The 17,231-nt window shown below is 51.0% G+C and overlaps 1 protein-coding gene across 2 annotated transcripts in view; it reads left to right on the forward strand.

Moving 5' to 3' along the window:
- The window catches only part of GCN1 (GCN1 activator of EIF2AK4), a 61,314-nt gene that overhangs the window by 31,621 nt on the left and 12,462 nt on the right, over positions 1-17,231 (forward strand). For both annotated transcript variants that reach the window (XM_066370787.1, XM_066370786.1), the window contains exons 29-45: positions 1,215-1,342; positions 1,477-1,666; positions 1,879-1,949; positions 2,585-2,750; positions 3,096-3,290; positions 4,257-4,503; positions 4,873-4,994; positions 5,289-5,403; positions 6,004-6,183; positions 10,516-10,736; positions 11,917-11,985; positions 12,179-12,317; positions 12,404-12,600; positions 12,797-12,939; positions 14,465-14,582; positions 14,693-14,908; positions 15,999-16,163. In XM_066370787.1, the coding sequence (XP_066226884.1) occupies positions 1,215-1,342; positions 1,477-1,666; positions 1,879-1,949; positions 2,585-2,750; positions 3,096-3,290; positions 4,257-4,503; positions 4,873-4,994; positions 5,289-5,403; positions 6,004-6,183; positions 10,516-10,736; positions 11,917-11,985; positions 12,179-12,317; positions 12,404-12,600; positions 12,797-12,939; positions 14,465-14,582; positions 14,693-14,908; positions 15,999-16,163 (2,682 nt within the window). The remainder of the gene's footprint in view (positions 1-1,214; positions 1,343-1,476; positions 1,667-1,878; positions 1,950-2,584; positions 2,751-3,095; positions 3,291-4,256; positions 4,504-4,872; positions 4,995-5,288; positions 5,404-6,003; positions 6,184-10,515; positions 10,737-11,916; positions 11,986-12,178; positions 12,318-12,403; positions 12,601-12,796; positions 12,940-14,464; positions 14,583-14,692; positions 14,909-15,998; positions 16,164-17,231) is intronic.

The raw sequence follows: 17,231 nt of genomic DNA on the forward strand, positions 1-17,231 counted from the left end.
GCCTCTGTAAAAAAAAAAAAAAAAAAAAAGAAAGATTCTACCCACCACATGCCATCATTTCACATACACAAAAAGCTATTAAAAAAAACCCCAAAAAACAAAGAGGCCCTGGCTGGTTGGCTCAGCGATACAGCATTGGCTCGGTGTGTAGAAGTCCCAGGTTTGATTCCTGGCCAGGGCACACAGGAGAAGCACCCATCTGCTTCTCCACCCTTTCACCTCTTTTTTCTCTCTATCTCTTCCCCTCCCGCAGTCAAGGCTCCATTGGAGCAAAGTTGGCCCTTGCGCTGAGACTGACCCCATGGCCTCTACCTCAGGTGCTAAAATGGCTCTGGTTGCAAAGGAGCATTGCCCCCCAGTGGGCATGCCGGGTGGATCCCAGTTGGGCACATGCGGGAGTCTGTCTGCCTCTGCTTCTCACGTTGGGGGGCGGGTCCCACCCAAAAAACAATAAAACCCCCAGAAAGAAACACTATTTAAAAAGACATAGCAGGTAGTGAGCTGGACTGACTCACGGCACTCTCTAGACCAGTGATGTCCAGTGGAACTTTCCGTGGAGATGGAACTATATACTTCTGTGCTGTCCAGTGTGTTAGCCACTGGCCAATGTGAGGCTGTTAAGTACTTAAAATGTGGCTAGTGCTATGAGGAATTATAGTTAATTATTATTATTATTATTTTTAATTAATTAATTTATTTATTTTTGTATTTTTTTGAAGCTGGAAACGGGGAGGCAGTCAGACAGACTCCCGCATGCGCCCGACTGGGATCCACCCGGCACGCCCACCAGGGGGCAATGCTCTGCCCATCCGGGGCGTTGCTCTGTTGCGACCAGAACCACTCTAGCGCCTGAGGCAGAGGCCACAGAGCCATCCCCAGCGCCCGGGCCATCTTTGCTCCAATGGAGCCTTGGCTGCGGGAGGGGAAGAGAGAGACAGAGAGGAAGGAGAGGGGGAGGGGTGGAGAAGTAGATGGGCGCTTGTCCTGTGTGCCCTGGCCGGGAATCGAACCCGGGACTTCCGCACACCAGGCTGACACTCTACCACTGAGCCAACCGGCCAGGGCTATAGTTAATTTTAATTAATTTAACTCTGAAGACCCACATGGCTGGTGGCTACATCTTTGACAGCACAGCCCTAGAGGGAGGCAAGGAGGCAGGTCAGGGCTCTTCTGAAAGGCTGTGCCTCACACAGTTCAATCCTACTCCCTCACAGGGGCTGATGGAACTCCACATGGTATTGCCAACGCCGGATACTGATGAGAAGAATGGGCTGAACCTTCTGCGGAGGCTCTGGGTGGTCAAGTTTGACAAGGAGGATGAGATCCGGAAGCTGGCTGAGAGGTGAGGGCCATCTCAGGAAACAACTGGACCCAGTGCGCTCAGTGTACAGCATGAGAGGGGCAGGGTGGGTGGGTTTGGCAGGGCGGGTGCTGCAGGTCCTTTTCTGACCAACCCCACCCTTTGGTCTGCGGCAGACTGTGGTCAGCGATGGGCCTAGATCTGCAGGCGGACCTCTGCTCCTTGCTGATCGACGATGTCATCTATCACGAGGCAGCTGTGAGGCAGGCCGGGGCGGAAGCCCTCTCCCAGGCCGTGGCACGGTACCCACGGCAGGCGGCCGAGGTTATGGGCAGGCTCATGGAGATTTATCAGGAGAAGCTCTATGTGAGTAGCTTGTGTGCCCTGAGCTGGTCTGGGTGGTGGTGAGGGTGGGCTGGCCACCCCTCAGCCTCTGACTTGCTCCAGACAGCGGTCTTGGAGCTCAGTGTGGCTCAGGGTGGCTGTGACTGGTCACACCCTCACACCCACCCGGTCACTGGCTGGCCCGGCTCAGTTGGGGAGAGCACTGTAGCTCATTTGTCAACCTACTGTTGCAGCGGCCGCCCCCAGTGCTGGATGCTCTGGGACGAGTTATCTCGGAATCTCCTCCAGATCAGTGGGAAGCCAGGTATAACAGCTTTTGCAGTCTTGTTCTACTTAGAGCTGCCTGAGAGGTAGCAGGTGGCTGGGCTGGGTGACCGCAGGAGGCAGCACAGATCAACTGAACAGTAGAAGGAAAGCATAAGAACTTCTGAGTCGGAGAGACCGGCAACACCAGCTTTCCCATGCTAGCTATGTAGTCTTGGGCATGTCTCTCCTTCCCTCCAGGCCTCTGTCTTCACAGGTCCTTGGGGGCTTTCTTACTGCTCTGTAGCTAAAAAGAATAATAGCACTTTGCCTTTGTAGAATGTGTTCATTTCCAAGTGACTTCACATCCGATTCCTTTACCTCTCTCTTCTCCGACACCCTGTCCTGGAGGTAGAGGGTTAGGCATTATACTAGTGGGGAGATGGCAGAGTTGGTCACCCTGTAGGAGGGAAACTCTGGGCAAATGGCAGGGGTCTATCTGGCAAGTGGGCTATTCCTAACCATCGTGTAGACCGCTGGCTGAGCACTGGGCAGTGGGTGCTGCTGCGCTTTGCCCTGCAAAGCGGTTGTTGCTGTTGGCAAGCTCCCTCCTTGTGACTTCCTGGGATGGATCCCAGCAGCAGAGGCGGTCCCTGGCCGGCCCTTATCCCTGACACGCTCCCGTCCCTTTCCCAGGTGTGGCCTGGCCTTGGCTCTAAACAGGCTCTCCCAGTGTCTGGACAGCTCACAGGTGAAACCACTCTTTCAGTTTTTTGTCCCTGATGCCCTCAATGACCGAAACCCCGATGTCCGGAAGTGCATGTTAGATGCAGCCCTTGCAACACTCAACGCCCACGGGAAGGTAAGAGATTTCAGCCAGCTGAGGGGTTGGGGAGAAGGCTGGACCAACGCAGGAGACGGGCTGAGCAGGGATGACGCCGTGAGGCTAGAGTGCTGGAAATCCTGGCACAGCACCAGCAGCACCCACGGACAATCTATTTGTATTTAGTTAGACCCAAAAGGGAATTAAATTCATGTAACTCCACTGCGGCCCAGCCAGGAAACTGGGAAAGCTGCTGACATCATGGTCAGGCTCGTCAGCATGGCTGTCCCGAGCAGGTTTGGGTTTGGTCCTCAGTAAGAGACTGTCACACCCAGACATAGTCTATAGGGTTGACACGTAGCCCTGGACACACTTGCTTTCCAGGAAAACGTTAACTCCCTGCTGCCAGTGTTCGAAGAGTTCCTGAAGAACGCGCCCAACGATGCCAGCTACGATGCCGTGCGCCAGAGCGTGGTGGTCCTGATGGGCTCGCTCGCCAAACATCTGGACAAGAGTGACCCCAAAGTGAAGCCCATCGTTGCCAAGCTCATTGCTGCCCTCTCCACCCCCTCCCAGCAGGTACCTGCCACCGGGGGCCAGGCCACTGAAGATGGAGTCGGGTATCAGGGTCCCCAAGGCCCAGTTCTCTGCTGCGAAGACTTGTCCCCTCTTAGGGGACAACCTGGTTTATAGGCAAGAGCACCCCCCAAATGGAATTATTTTGTTACTTTGTTCTACTAGACCGCCTAGATATTTTCATTTTTTCCTGTTCATTGTCTTAACACTCTTTTTGCATTTAGTATAGACTTAGCACTGATTATAAAAAGATTAAAATAAAAACTTTTAGGGCAAGCTTTTTTCTAACCATCTCTATGTGTTACACATTTCAGGGGCCTTTTAGTGCAGCCTCCAGGCCACAGTGCAAAGATTTTTTTCTTTTTGCAAAACACATTCATGTATATTTTCTGTGACTTGGATTTTGAACCACCTAGAATGTCCTCATCAAATGGTTCAGAAAGTTGTGGTCAGATAAGTTGTCAGAAATCCGAGCTGCAGAGAGTTCTGCTTGGGTCCCTGGTAGCGTGTCGCTTTGCTGCTCTCGAACTGGGCTCAGTGAGCTATGTCTCAACGCAAGGTTGCCAGGGTCCCTGTCTTGTTAAGCCCCACCTGGTTTTCCAGTGACTGACAAGTTTGAAAATGGGGAGACACAGGCTGTTTTTATGGAGGCAAAGAGCATGCTTCTGGGTTTTACTCGGTGAGTAGGTTTAGTCTCCCTGGAGTTTGCCACCCACCCAGACCTAGGTTCTTCTTTTATACCAGGAATAGCGCTATAATGGTTGATGCTCTTGTCACTTACAGAGGTAGTGTGCACCCTGATGGGGTCCATATCACACGTGAGTGTGTGACACTGTTTGCTTTCTGATACCCTGTGTTACCTGACAGGCAGTGGCTGAGGTGGGACTTGGTCCATCCAGTGGGGAGGTGTTGTGTGGACTGTATCGGCCACCAAGAAAGGCCATGGCTCCTGACAGGCCCCTCCCTTAGGTCCAGGAGTCCGTGGCCAGCTGCTTGCCGCCCCTCGTGCCAGCCATCAAGGAGGATGCAGGAGCTATGATCCAGAAGCTGATGCAGCAGCTGCTGGAGTCGGACAAGTATGCCGAGCGAAAAGGGGCGGCCTACGGGCTGGCAGGCCTGGTGAAGGGGCTGGGCATCCTGTCGCTGAAGCAGCAGGAGATGATGGCAGCGCTGACCGATGCCATCCAGGACAAGAAGAACTTCCGCCGGCGAGAGGGTGAGCATCTCTGAACTCAGTCCTCGCAGCTACTGGAGGAGGAGTCTGGCCTTTCCTTCCCCTCTGAAGGGCTGGTGTGTATGTACTGCAGAAGGGCAGTTGTGTGTGACGCATTCCATCTGGCTTTCTAACCAGCAGTATGCTTAGCTGGGAGAGATTTTACCTTTCTGGCTGTTAGTGCCAAGAAGGGATGAATGCTCCCCTGTTTCCTCCCCTGTCTGCTTAGCCACATCCGTGCTGCTAGTGGGAGGCAGAGGGTGCTGCTCCTTCAAGGGGCGGCCACTTCAGTTGCACAGCTGTCCTGAGTGCTCTCAAAGGGTGAGGAGGTGGCAGGGGTTGTCCCAGCTGTCTTACCCTCTTCACCCCCAGGAGCCCTCTTTGCCTTCGAGATGCTCTGCACCATGCTGGGGAAGCTTTTCGAGCCGTACGTGGTGCACGTGCTGCCCCATCTGCTGCTGTGCTTCGGGGATGGGAACCAGTATGTGCGTGAGGTAAGTCCTGAGGCTGCATGTGAGACCTGCTGGCTGCTGGTGTCGCCAGGACCCCTGCCCATATCTTGGGCTCCATTATTAGTATGGACTCCCCTGATGCCCAGTAAAATACTGGAGCTTTATGAGATGAGAAGCCATTTCTCTCCTTAGCCGTACCTACAGGCTCCGGCACAGGGCCTGACACAGTACACCCCTCTGTACGTGTCGGTTTCCAGGGGGACACTTGGTCTAGAGTCAGGCTGTGACCTCTGCTGTAGCGAGGAGGCCCCTGAACGTCTTTTCTCCTCCCTTGAGGCTGCAGATGACTGTGCCAAGGCTGTGATGAGCAACCTGAGTGCTCACGGGGTGAAGCTGGTGCTCCCCTCCTTGCTGGCTGCCCTGGAGGAGGAATCCTGGAGGACCAAAGCCGGTAAGGCGCCCCCTTCTGTGTGTCTGTCCACATCCTGTCCTAGAAACTACTTTCCAGGGGCTGCAGGTCGCCCCAGCTCTGTCCTGTGTGTACTAAGACTCTGTGCTATTAGGTGGCCCACTCCTTTAGTACATGGTGTTCTTTGCTTACATGCAAGGGACAGGCCTCTGATTTAGGGACAGCCCCGAATCAGGAAATCCCAGGGTTTTAAAGCTAGTTTGTGGTTAGTATCGTGATTTTTAAAGTTTTTTTCCCCATTAAACCTCTTTTAAAAAATGTAGTCTTATCTGGAGTCCTGATATGCAAAAGAGGTACAAGCAGAGCTACTCTGGTTTGGGGAGGGTCAGGGTCTGAGACCTCGCACTTGACTTTCCCGCGGTCCATCCGGCTTTACCCTACAGTTCGAAAACTGTGGATCTAAATCAGTTTCCCTCATCCTGATTTCTGCTGGAGCGGGTCCCCTCTGCCCTCTGCTTGGGGACTGCTTGAGCACAGTCAGCAGAGGACCAGGCTGGTTGACCCTTGCCTGGGCAGCCAGCCCAGGTGACTGTTGGCCTGTGCCGAGTGATTCCATGCTGGATGTGTGTCTGCCGTCTGCAGGGTCAGTGGAGTTGCTTGGGGCAATGGCGTACTGTGCTCCCAAGCAACTGTCGTCCTGTCTGCCCAACATCGTGCCCAAGCTCACGGAGGTGCTGACCGACTCCCACGTCAAAGTGCAGAAGGCTGGCCAGCAGGCGCTCAGGCAGATTGGCTCTGTCATCAGGAACCCGGAGATCCTGGGTAGGCCTCTCCCACTGTGGGCATGGCCCTGGCTCCTCCTCCTGTCCCTGGACACTGCAGGGAACATGCAGCTGCTCAGTGAAGATTTTTGCCCTGGCAGGACAGATATGTTCACAGAAAAATAAATAAATTCTGGGAAGCCCTTTTCCTGGAATAGTGAATAGGAAGTAGTTTGGAAGTGATGGGTTTTCGTGCTCTGTCTGGACATTGACTGCACAGATAGGGAAACTGAGTCATTGGCTCAGAAGCACCTTCACTGAGAGAGTGCACTGGGCTAAGCTGAGTCTTGAGGCTCAAGATTGAATGACAAGCTCTGGACCATATCAGCATCATCTGAAGTGTTAGGAAGTTTGGGAACTTGTGTCATTCCAGGACACCTGTGATAGAGGGGAGGATTAGGGACAGGTTATTCCCCTTAACTGTGCTCTTTAATATGAAGTTTTAGTTAAGTGATGGGAAAAAGTTGATCTCTAGAAACAAAACCTAGCCAGCCACCTTAACTAGTACTTGATGTGTTAATTTCTTTTTTTAAGCGAGAGAGAGAGAGAGAGAGAGAGGAAGGGAGATGAGAAGCATTAACTCGTGATTGCGGCATTTAGTTGATTGCTTCTCATATGTGCCTTGAGTGGGGCGGGGTGGGGGCCCGCTCCAGCTGAGCCAGTGACCTTGGGCTTCAAACCAGTGATCATGGGATCATCTCTGTGATCCCACGCTCAAACTGGTGGCCCTGTACTTAAGCTGGCAAGCCTGTGCTTAAGGCAGATGAGCCTGCACTCAAGCCGTTGACCTCAGGATTTTGAACCTGGGACCTCAGCGTCCCAGATCAGTGCTCTATCCACTGTACTACCAATGGTCAGGCTTTACGTGTTAAATTTTAGCTTCAGTGTGGAGCCTTAATACCCGATCAGAATAGTTAAATCCAGGTATTTATTAGTTTTGTTTTTTGTTCAGAAAATGATGGGATTTTTTGTTTTTGTTTTTTTAATAGATTAATAGGTAATCTCAGATTCTGTTTTTCTTTTGTTTTTTTTGTGTGTGTGTTTTTCTGACGTTAGAAGTGGGGAGGCAGTCAGACAGACTCCTACATGCGCCTGACAGGGATCCACCCTGCATGCCCACCAGGGGGTGATGCTCTGCTCATCTGGGGCATTGTTTCATTGCGGCCGGAGCCATTTTTTTTACAATGCCCAGCAGCTCTGGGGATATCTAAGGCCTAGAACAGTCTCATCTCTACTAAATGCATAGAAGTGCCTTCATTTTGAGAATGCAGCTTGGTTTTTCGTTTTGTTTTGTTTTGGTTGAAATATAATTTGCAGAATATAAAATTCAGTTTTTAAGAATGCAATCCAGCCCTGGCTGTTTGGCTCAGTGGTAGAGCGTCGGCCTGGCGTGCAGGAGTCCTGAGTTCGATTCCTGGCCAGAGCACACAGGCAAAGCACCCATCTGCTTCTCCACCCCTCCCCCTCTCCTTCCTCTCTGTCTCTCTCTTCCCCTCCCACAGCCAGGGCTCCGTTGGAGCAAAGTTGGCCCGGGCGCTGAGGATGGCTCCATGGCCTCTGCCTCAGGCACTAGAATGGCTCTGGTTGCAACAGAGCAACGCCCCAGATGGGCAGAACATCGCCCCCTGATGGGCATGCCAGGTAGATCCTGGTTGGGCGCATGCGGGAGTCTGTTTGACTGCCTCCCCATTTCCAACTTTGGAAAAATACAAAAAAACAAAAACAAAAAAAAACACGAATGCAATCTAGTGGGGGGTTTTTTGTTTTTTTTTTGTTTTTTTTTGTTTTGTTTTTTTACAGAGACAGAGAGTCAGAGAGAGGGATAGACAGACAGGAACGGAGAGATGAGAAGCATCAATCATTAGTTTTTCATTGCATGTTGCAACACCTTAGTTGTTCATTGATTGCTCTCTCACATGTGCCTTGACCGTAGGCCTTCAGCAGACCGAGTAACTCCTTGAGCCAGTGACCTTGGGTCAAAGCTGGTGAGCTTTGGTCAAACCAGATGAGTCTGTGCTCAAGCTGGCGACCTCGGGGTCTCCAACCTGGGTCCTCCGCATCCCAGTCCTATGCTCTATCCACTGCGCCACCGCCTGGTCAGGCTATCCAGTGGTTTTTATATGTAAGCACCACCACTCTAGTTCCAGCACGTTTTCATTGGCCCCGAAAGAAACCTCCTTCATGGTAGCATTCACTCCTCCTTTCCTTCCTTACCCAGCCCCTGACAAATCTATTTTTTGTCTCTCTGGGTTTGCCTATTCCAGAGATTTCATATAAATCATACAGTATGTATCTAGTTTCTTAGCATAAGGTTTTCAAGTCCATTCATGTTGTATCAGTTCTTCATTCCTTTACATGGTTGGGTAATGTTCCTTTATTCATATGAATCATGTTTTGTTTATGTGTTTACTTGTTGATTGATATTTGGTTGGGCCATTTCCTCATTTTGGTTATTAAGAACAGTGCTGCTGTGAACATTTGTGTACAAGTTTTGTTTTTTTTGTTTTTTTAATTTATTTTTTTACAGAGAGAGGGATAGACAGGAACAGACAGACAGGAACAAAGAGATGAGAAGCATCAATCATTAGTTTCTCATTGCGCATTGCGACACCTTAGTTGTTCATTGATTGCTTCCTCATATGTGCCTTGACTGCGGGCCTTCAGCAGACCGAGTAACCCCTTGCTGGAGCCAGCAACCTTGAGTCCAAGCTGGTGAGTTTTGCTCAAACCAGATGAGCCCGCGCTCAAGCTGGCGACCTCGAGGTCTCAAACCTGGGTCCTTCCGCATCCCAGTCCGACACTCTATCCACTGCACCACTGCCTGGTCAGGCTACAAGTTTTTTGTGGACATGTTTTTAGTTCTATTGGTTTGATACCTAGGAGTGGAATTGCTGGGTCCTATGGTAACTGTTTAACTTTTTGAGTAACTGCTAGACCATATTCCAAGGCAGCTGTACTATTTGACATTCCCAGCAGCAGTGTGTGAGAATTCCAGTTGCCAGCACTGTGGCTGTCTGCAAAACCAACCCTGGCGACAGCCATCTTAGTGGGTGTGAAGTGGCATCTCTTTGTGGTTTTCGTCTTTATTTTTTTTCTATTTTTTTAAATCTTTTATTTTTTATTGAGTCCAGAGAGAGGAAGGGGGGTAAGGGGGAGACAGAAGCATAAATCTGTTCCTGTATGTGCCCCGGCCCAAGACTGAACCAACCACCTCTGCATTGCAGGACAATGCTCTAGCCAAGCGAGCCATCCTGCCAGGGCTCTTTTTTTTGTTTGTTTGTTTTTCATTTTTCCGAAGCTGGAAACAGGGAGGCAGTCAGACAGACTCCTGCATGCGCCCGACTGGGATCTACCCGGCATGCCCACCAGGGGGCGATGCTTTGCCCCTCTGGGGCATCACTCTGTTGCATCCAGAGCCACTCTAGCGCCTGAGGCAGAGGCCACAGAGCCATCCCCAGCGCCCAGGCCATCTTTGCTCCAATGGAGCCTTGCTGCGGGAGGGGAAGAGAGAGACAGAGAGGAAGGAGAGGAGGAGGGGTGGAGAAGCAGATGGGCGCCTCTCCTGTGTGCCCTGGCTGGGAATCGAACCCAGGACTCCTGCACGCCAGGCCAATGCTCTACCGCTGAGCCAACCTGCCAGGGCCCCTGCCAGGACTCTTTGTGGTTTTCATTTGCATTTCTCTGATGACTAGTGATGTTGAACGTCTTATGCCTTATTTGCATATCTTCTTTGGAAAACTGTCTGCAAATCCTCCTCTGCCTATTTTTAAATTGGATTATTAGTTGTTGTTTTTTTAACTGCTGACCACCAGCAGGGGGCTTTATAGTGGTTGAATTTCCAGGGTTTGTGGAAAAGATAAACCAGGTTTTCCTCTTGGAATTCCTCCTGCGGAATTCCTCCTGGCTGACGGTGCTGAGTTTGAGGGCTCATCTCGTCTGGGCTGAACTGCTGTGAGCATGGTGTGCTTTACTCCCATCACTGCTGCAGGGGCCTTAGGTGTCTCCAAAGATTTTTCACTAAGTCACTTTGGGTCACTGCTTCCAGAATAAGGTCCATGGTGCCTGAGCAGCACTCCTGTGGAGGCTGAGCACTATGACTGCAGCATAGTGCCCATTGAAGCCAGCTCACAGGGGCCCCACGAGAGCACAGTGCAGAGGGGTGCCGGCTGCCACCTCTGTATGAATTCCTCCTTTGCAGGCAGCTGGCTTCCCAAGCTGGTGACATGGGGCTCCATGGAGCAGTTGCCCAGACTCCCTCTGGTTCTGGGGGCCCGGTGGCTTTGCCATACCTTAGACTCTTATAAACCAGTGTCTCTCCTGTTTGGACATGCAGCCATTGCCCCGGTCCTATTGGATGCCCTGACCGACCCCTCCAGGAAGACCCAGAAGTGCTTGCAGACCCTGCTGGACACCAAGTTTGTCCACTTCATTGATGCCCCGTCCCTGGCCCTCATCATGCCCATCGTCCAAAGAGCCTTCCAGGACCGTTCCACGGACACACGGAAGATGGCAGCCCAGATTATTGGCAACATGTACTCCCTGACAGACCAGAAGGTAGCAGCCCAGTGGGGCCAGTGCAGGACAGACCAGGAAATGCTGGTTTAGGGCACAGATTCCCTGCATAGGAGACGCGGGAGGCTGTGGGCACTGGGTGTCTGAATATGTTTCGGGGAAGATCTGGACCATTTTGGGGTGGATGGTGAAAATTCAGGTTCTTTGGGCATCTTGCAGAGCAGTGTTTGAGTCCTGTGAGCTCAGTCCCCCGGTGAAGCCCTGCCCAGTGGGCCCCTTTTACAGATTGAAGCGCAGGACAGGTCCAGCCTCACCTTTGACCTTTGAGGAGTGTGGGGAAAGTGGCTGATGCTTAACTGCTTGCAATGTTTTCTTGTTTCAAACATTTGCTTCTGGAAGCCTCAGTAATCTCAGGGAGATGGCCCTGTCTGTTTCCGTGCACCCAAGGCCTTGCATGTGTGACCTCACTGTCTGTCAGCTCTCTTTGGCCAGCTGAGTGCAAGAGAGCAAGTGGGAATACTTGGGAAATGGAAAAACTGGGAAAACAAAAAATTTTATCCATAGTCCTCCAACACTAAAACAACTGCTATTAATGGTTTTTTTATTACATTTTAGAAATTATATTCCTGAACATCCACTTATTTTCAAGTTATAGTGAGTTATTCATAAAAACTATTTTTAATAATTATATAATATTTCAATAAGTTTATGTACTATAACTTACATAATTTTATCATTGGTCATATAGTAACCAGGGCTTTTTGCTATTTTAAATGTTATTGCTGTGAACATAAGGCTTTTTCTATATTTAAAACTGTTCCCTAAAGCTGAATGCTATATTAAGAGACAGACATAAACCTTTAAAGGTGAAGAAAGGGAAGATGATAATTCAATTCTGAAAGGAAAAAGCCAGAAATAATTTTTTAAAGATTCTAGAGGCCGGTAGGCCTTGGTCCTAAAGGAAGGGCAGGATGGGGTAAGAGCATTGAACTGTGGCTAGTGTCTCTACCGACCTGTTGAAGATGGGCCTCAGGGCCCTTGCAGGGGGCCTCCCAGGGCCCAGCCCATTACTCCCCCACTCCCAGGCTCATTTTGGAAGAACCCCTGCCGAGTGCTCCTTATCAGCAGAATGAGGTGAGGTAAGGTCAGGGTCCAGAGCAGAACAGATCTTGGGGGAAGCAGGAATCAGGCCTCTCCTGAATCACCTCTTATGTTGTTGCAGGACTTGGCTCCTTACCTGCCGAGTGTGACACCTGGTCTGAAAGCCTCTCTTCTGGACCCTGTACCTGAGGTGAGTCTGGGAGGAGAGGGGGTAGGAGCTCATTATTTTATCCCAGTTGATTGATTCCTGAGAATCCCTATAGCTGCTTTTGTGTCTTTCTGGTAAAGGGAAGGAGACCCAGAGGACTTGGCCTTGCTCGTGCTTAGTCACCTAGTTTTAAGCCCTCAGCTCCTCTCTATCCCTGCTCTTGGTTACCTGGCAGGTGCGGACAGTGTCTGCAAAGGCTCTTGGGGCCATGGTGAAGGGCATGGGGGAGTCATGCTTTGAGGACCTGCTGCCGTGGCTGATGGAGACACTGACGTATGAGCAGAGCTCAGTGGACCGCTCCGGCGCTGCACAAGGTGAGGCCAGTGCAGGCCCAGGCCAGGCTGCGAATGCCCTCTGGGGGCCTCCAGATCCAGGGGTTCATTCTGTCTTTTTGTTGCAGGGTTGGCCGAGGTCATGGCTGGCTTGGGGGTGGAGAAGTTGGAGAAGCTGATGCCAGAAATTGTGGCGACAGCCAGCAAAGTGGATATTGCTCCCCATGTCCGAGATGGCTACATCATGATGTTCAACTACCTTCCCATCACCTTTGGGGACAAATTCACTCCATATGTGGGCCCCATCATCCCCTGTATCCTCAAAGTAGGCACAAATGACAGGCCAAGGACAGTGTTACTGAGGAGGGTGGGATGCATATACTCTCATGGTGAATGGGGGCTACCTGCTGATTGGGGCCTGTGGCCGGGGTCCTTATCCACTGTCCGGGAAGCCCTGTCTCTTTGCTGGGTCTGGGTCCCTGGGGAGGCAGCCGCGGCTGACCCATCCCCTGTGTGTGCAGGCTCTTGCTGACGAGAACGAGTTTGTGCGTGACACTGCCCTGCGTGCGGGCCAGCGGGTTATCTCCATGTATGCTGAGACGGCCATCGCCCTGCTGCTTCCCCAGCTAGAGCAAGGACTCTTTGACGACCTCTGGAGAATAAGGTGAGAACTTCCCAGGGCGGAAAGACCCAGGGGCCCCAGTTTTGCATTTTGGGAACTCTTAAGAAATAAAGAGCAAAATGTTGCCAAGAACTCTCAGCTTTCTCTAGGCCCTCACTTTTAACCATTTTGTAACTCTACCGTTTCCTGGAGATTCACAGTGTCTTCATTCTGATTCTCTTAAAAAAATTCTCTCTGTCCTTTAGTTACATTACAGTTTAAACGTGAGTTTAAAAAGTATTTTTTAATCTGGAAATTTTACTTCTAGGAACTTATTCCAAAGACAGATTTGGTCAAGTGCTTGTTTAAAGATAGAGCTGGAAGAATGTCTGTTGTGGTGTTTATCATTTGAAAAATTGGAGGCTTGGGCCCTGGCCGGTTGGCTCAGTGGTAGAGTGTCGGCCTGGCGTGCAGAAGTCCAGGGTTCGATTCCCGGCCAGGGCACACAGGAGAAGCGCCCATCTGCTTCTCTACCCCTCCCCCTCTCCTTCCTCTCTGTCTCTCTCTTCCCCTCCCGCGGCAAGGCTCCATTGGAGCAAAGATGGCCCGGGCGCTGGGGATGGCTCCTTGGCCTCTGCCCCAGGCGCTAGAGTGACTCTGGTCGCGACAGAGCGATGCCCCAGAGGGGCAGAGCATCGCCCCCTGGTGGGCAGAGCTTCGCCCCTGGGGGCGTGCCGGGTGGATCCCGGTTGGGCACAGGCGGGAGTCTGTCTGACTGTCTCTCCCCGTTTCCAGCTTCAGAAAAAAATACAAAAAAAAAAAAAAAAAGAAAAATTGGAGGCTTGGTTTAAAAAAGTCACAGCATATCTACACTGTGGACTTTCATTTGGCTACTACAAAGAGTGGTGTAAGGACCTTGGTCAGCTGACATAGAAAACTCCTCAGCCTATAGCTGACCCAACAGTGCGGGGTGTGGCCCAGAGCGCGTGGTGCGGGCTCACTTCCCACAATGTGCGGGGTCTGGCAGAGTGTGTGTCTTTGTAGTGGGCGCCATGTACAGGGTGTCACCAGAGTGTTAGGGCAGTTGCCTGAGTAGTGGGGTTTGGGTGATTGTTTATACTCACTTCCTTTATATTTTTCTGTAGTTTTGGAATTTTACATTTGAATGTGACTATTCTTTTTTATAATGATTACAAACAATAAACCTCACTTAATTTTGAAGAGAAAGAAACTTTATCCTTCCAGGCCTCTTCTGATACTTCCAGTTCTGATGACCAGCATTCCTGACATCCTGTCAGTGCTTTCCTCTGTGCTCTCTCTTTCTTTTTAATAACTTTTATTATAGAAAATTTCACATAGTCTTTTAAAAAGTACTTACTGTTTTTCATTATTAAAGATCATTAGTAAAACTTGGCAAGAAAATACATGGGAACGTGTAAAGAAATGCAGATCGTCCGTGACTTTTCTCCCGGTCCAGAGTAACCACCCCGAACATTCCTGGTGCATTTCCTCCCGGGGTCTCTGTTTTGCCTGGGGCTAGGTTGAGCCCCTTGCGGCTGTGTGACTCTGTTCTTGGTGTCCCTCTCAGGTTCAGCTCCGTCCAGCTCCTCGGGGATCTCCTGTTCCACATCTCAGGGGTCACTGGGAAGATGACAACAGAAACTGCCTCTGAAGATGATAACTTTGGGACAGCCCAGTCCAACAAGGTGTGTTCCTTGAGTCAGTTTTCCTTGCTCTGCTGGTGGCGGGATGTGCCCAGGCACTTGTGTCTTGGAGGGCTCACCACCCTTTCTTCTCCATCCCTCTCTGGCTGCAGGCCATCATCACCGCCCTGGGGGTAGATCGGCGGAACCGGGTGTTGGCAGGGCTGTACATGGGCCGCTCAGACACCCAGCTGGTTGTGCGCCAAGCATCCTTGCACGTCTGGAAGATTGTGGTCTCCAATACCCCCCGCACCTTGCGTGAGATCCTGCCGACTCTCTTTGGGCTGCTGCTGGGTTTCCTGGCCAGCACGTGTGCAGATAAGCGAACAGTAAGTGTCCTGGGCCTTGCTTCTGACCCAGTGGCCCCTCATGCCTCCCTTCAGAGGCTAGAAAGTTGGGTCTGCAGAGATGGGGAGAGTGCTCTGGGTTCCCTATCTAACAGGGAACATTTATTTATTTGCTTAGTCATTCAGCAAATACTTATTAAGCATCTGCTGTATGCTAAGCAGGGGCGTAAGACCTGGGTTATAGTGAAGAAGAAAGGCAGCCTCATTCCTTTTCCTTGTGGAGCTAGTCTGGTAGAGGAGGGGGATGTTAATCAGATAATCACACAAACAGGTGTAGATGCAACTATGGCAAGTGCTGCATGGCGCTGCAAATGCTTATGACGGGGGCATTTAGCCTGCTAGCAGGTCAGGAGAGGCTTCTCAGAAGACATGAGGCTGGAAGATGAAAGATGAGTAAGCACTTGCCAGGTGAAGAGGTGATAAAGGACTATTTCAAACAGGGAATAGTGCTTGAGATATAAGGATGGAGGTACAAAGACCCTGTGGTGGGCGGCAACATGGCCACCAGGAGGGGCGGAGCAAAGGCAGTGGGTGTAGAGTGAGAAAGCAGGGAGTGCAGCATGGTGTGAGACACGCCGGCGTGCCGGCCAGGGTGGGCGGTGTTCATGTTGGAGCAGGGCCATCCTGGGCTGATGCTCCCTTCTGCCCGTCCCCTTTGGCCCACTCCTGATGCCCCTATCCCTGGCAAACAAACTGCATATTTAGCTGTCTTATAAAAGGGTCTTTTTCTAAAATATTTGTTCCAAATTCAGCTCTCCTGGGACAAGAGCACAGGGTTAAGTGACTTCTAGGCTGCAGCTTTCAATCCAGGGAAATTGGCCCTTGACTAGGCAGCATATGCTAAGTCTCCCGTTCACATGTGAGGTGTTGGCTCTTGCTTTAGGTTGTATAGATATGTATGGCATGCAGAGATTATTTCATTGTGTAATGTTGCAAGCACCCTGGGGATTCTTCAAGGGTAAGAGCATTTGAGGAAGTTAAGTCAGCGACTCAGATAAAGTCTAGAAGATTCCAGGGCCCTCATTCTACAGTTTGCAGGGAGTTGATGTCCTGGCCTGATTTCTACTCACAGATCGCAGCGAGGACATTAGGAGATCTCGTCCGGAAGTTAGGGGAGAAAATCCTACCCGAGATCATTCCCATCCTTGAGGAAGGCCTGAGGTCTCAGAAGAGTGATGAGAGGCAGGGCGTGTGCATTGGGCTGAGCGAGATCATGAAGTCCACCAGCCGGGACGCCGTGAGTATCTCCTAAGGGCCTGTAGGTGACCTGACTAGAAGGCTGCTGGGGAGGTGACAAGAGAAGCTGCACCACTAGGGACACTTCAACTTCACTGAAGTGAGGACACACAAGCCTCACTCCAGAGGGCACCGCTGGCAATGGGGTGCTGGTGGGGCCACACGTGGACTGGAGTTTCCCTCCTTAACCTTCAGATTTGCTGGCTGAGAACTAAGCAATTTCGAGGCCTTGAGTGGCCTTTGGAAATTGGAGATGACCTTTTACTCATCATTCTTGAGTGGTTTCTCTAGATTAATCCCTACTGTGTCACTGTATCAGCTCAGTTGACATGTGGCACCCTGAGCGGGGAGAGGAGGGCGTGCACGTGTGAGCATTGGCGGGCGGGAGCGGGCGGGGTGTACACTTGCCTGGGAGGAGTAGAGGAGAGAAGAGGAAGTACTTGGTGCATCTCCAGCGATGGTACTGTTTCCGTAGCAGCAGCATTCAAGGGGTCTGGAGTCCTTTTCACTGACCTTACTTTCTAAGGTAATTGATCCCTAAAGTGTTCCTGGGCAGTGGGCTGAGTGTGTATGCAGGCTCTCACTGGGAGGAGAGCACCACAGCGATGAAGTGCGGGACCAGTCAGAGGGAAGCACGTTACTCATCAGTTACTGGATCCTTCTGTGTGTACCAGTATAAGTCATACTTGGGTTTATATTTGCATTTGGCAAAGAATACAAATCAGTTCTGTCACCAGATACAGTTGTAATTTATTGAGTAGTCACTGAGTCCCCCATGGCGAGGCCAACGTGTAACCAGCTCTTAGGTTTATAGGAGCTTTGCTTTGGTGGAATCGGTTACAAGAGCAACAGAGCTGTCCTTGCTCTGCTGTAGCCCCAGGGCTTCTTAGAGGAGCAAATACTTGAACTGGACTTGAAGAAGAACTTGGGGTTTTTTGAGAAGATAGGCAAAGGTACACGCTGGGGGAGGGAGGCCATGTCAACAGGTCTTGCTGTGGGAAGGGGTTTGGGTCCCCTCTAGGAGATGGAGAGTCTGGAGAAGGCACCTTAAAAACCAAGCTATTAATTA

Source organism: Saccopteryx leptura, chromosome 2 (genome assembly GCF_036850995.1).
Source record: "Saccopteryx leptura isolate mSacLep1 chromosome 2, mSacLep1_pri_phased_curated, whole genome shotgun sequence".
Lineage (NCBI taxonomy): Eukaryota > Metazoa > Chordata > Mammalia > Chiroptera > Emballonuridae > Saccopteryx > Saccopteryx leptura.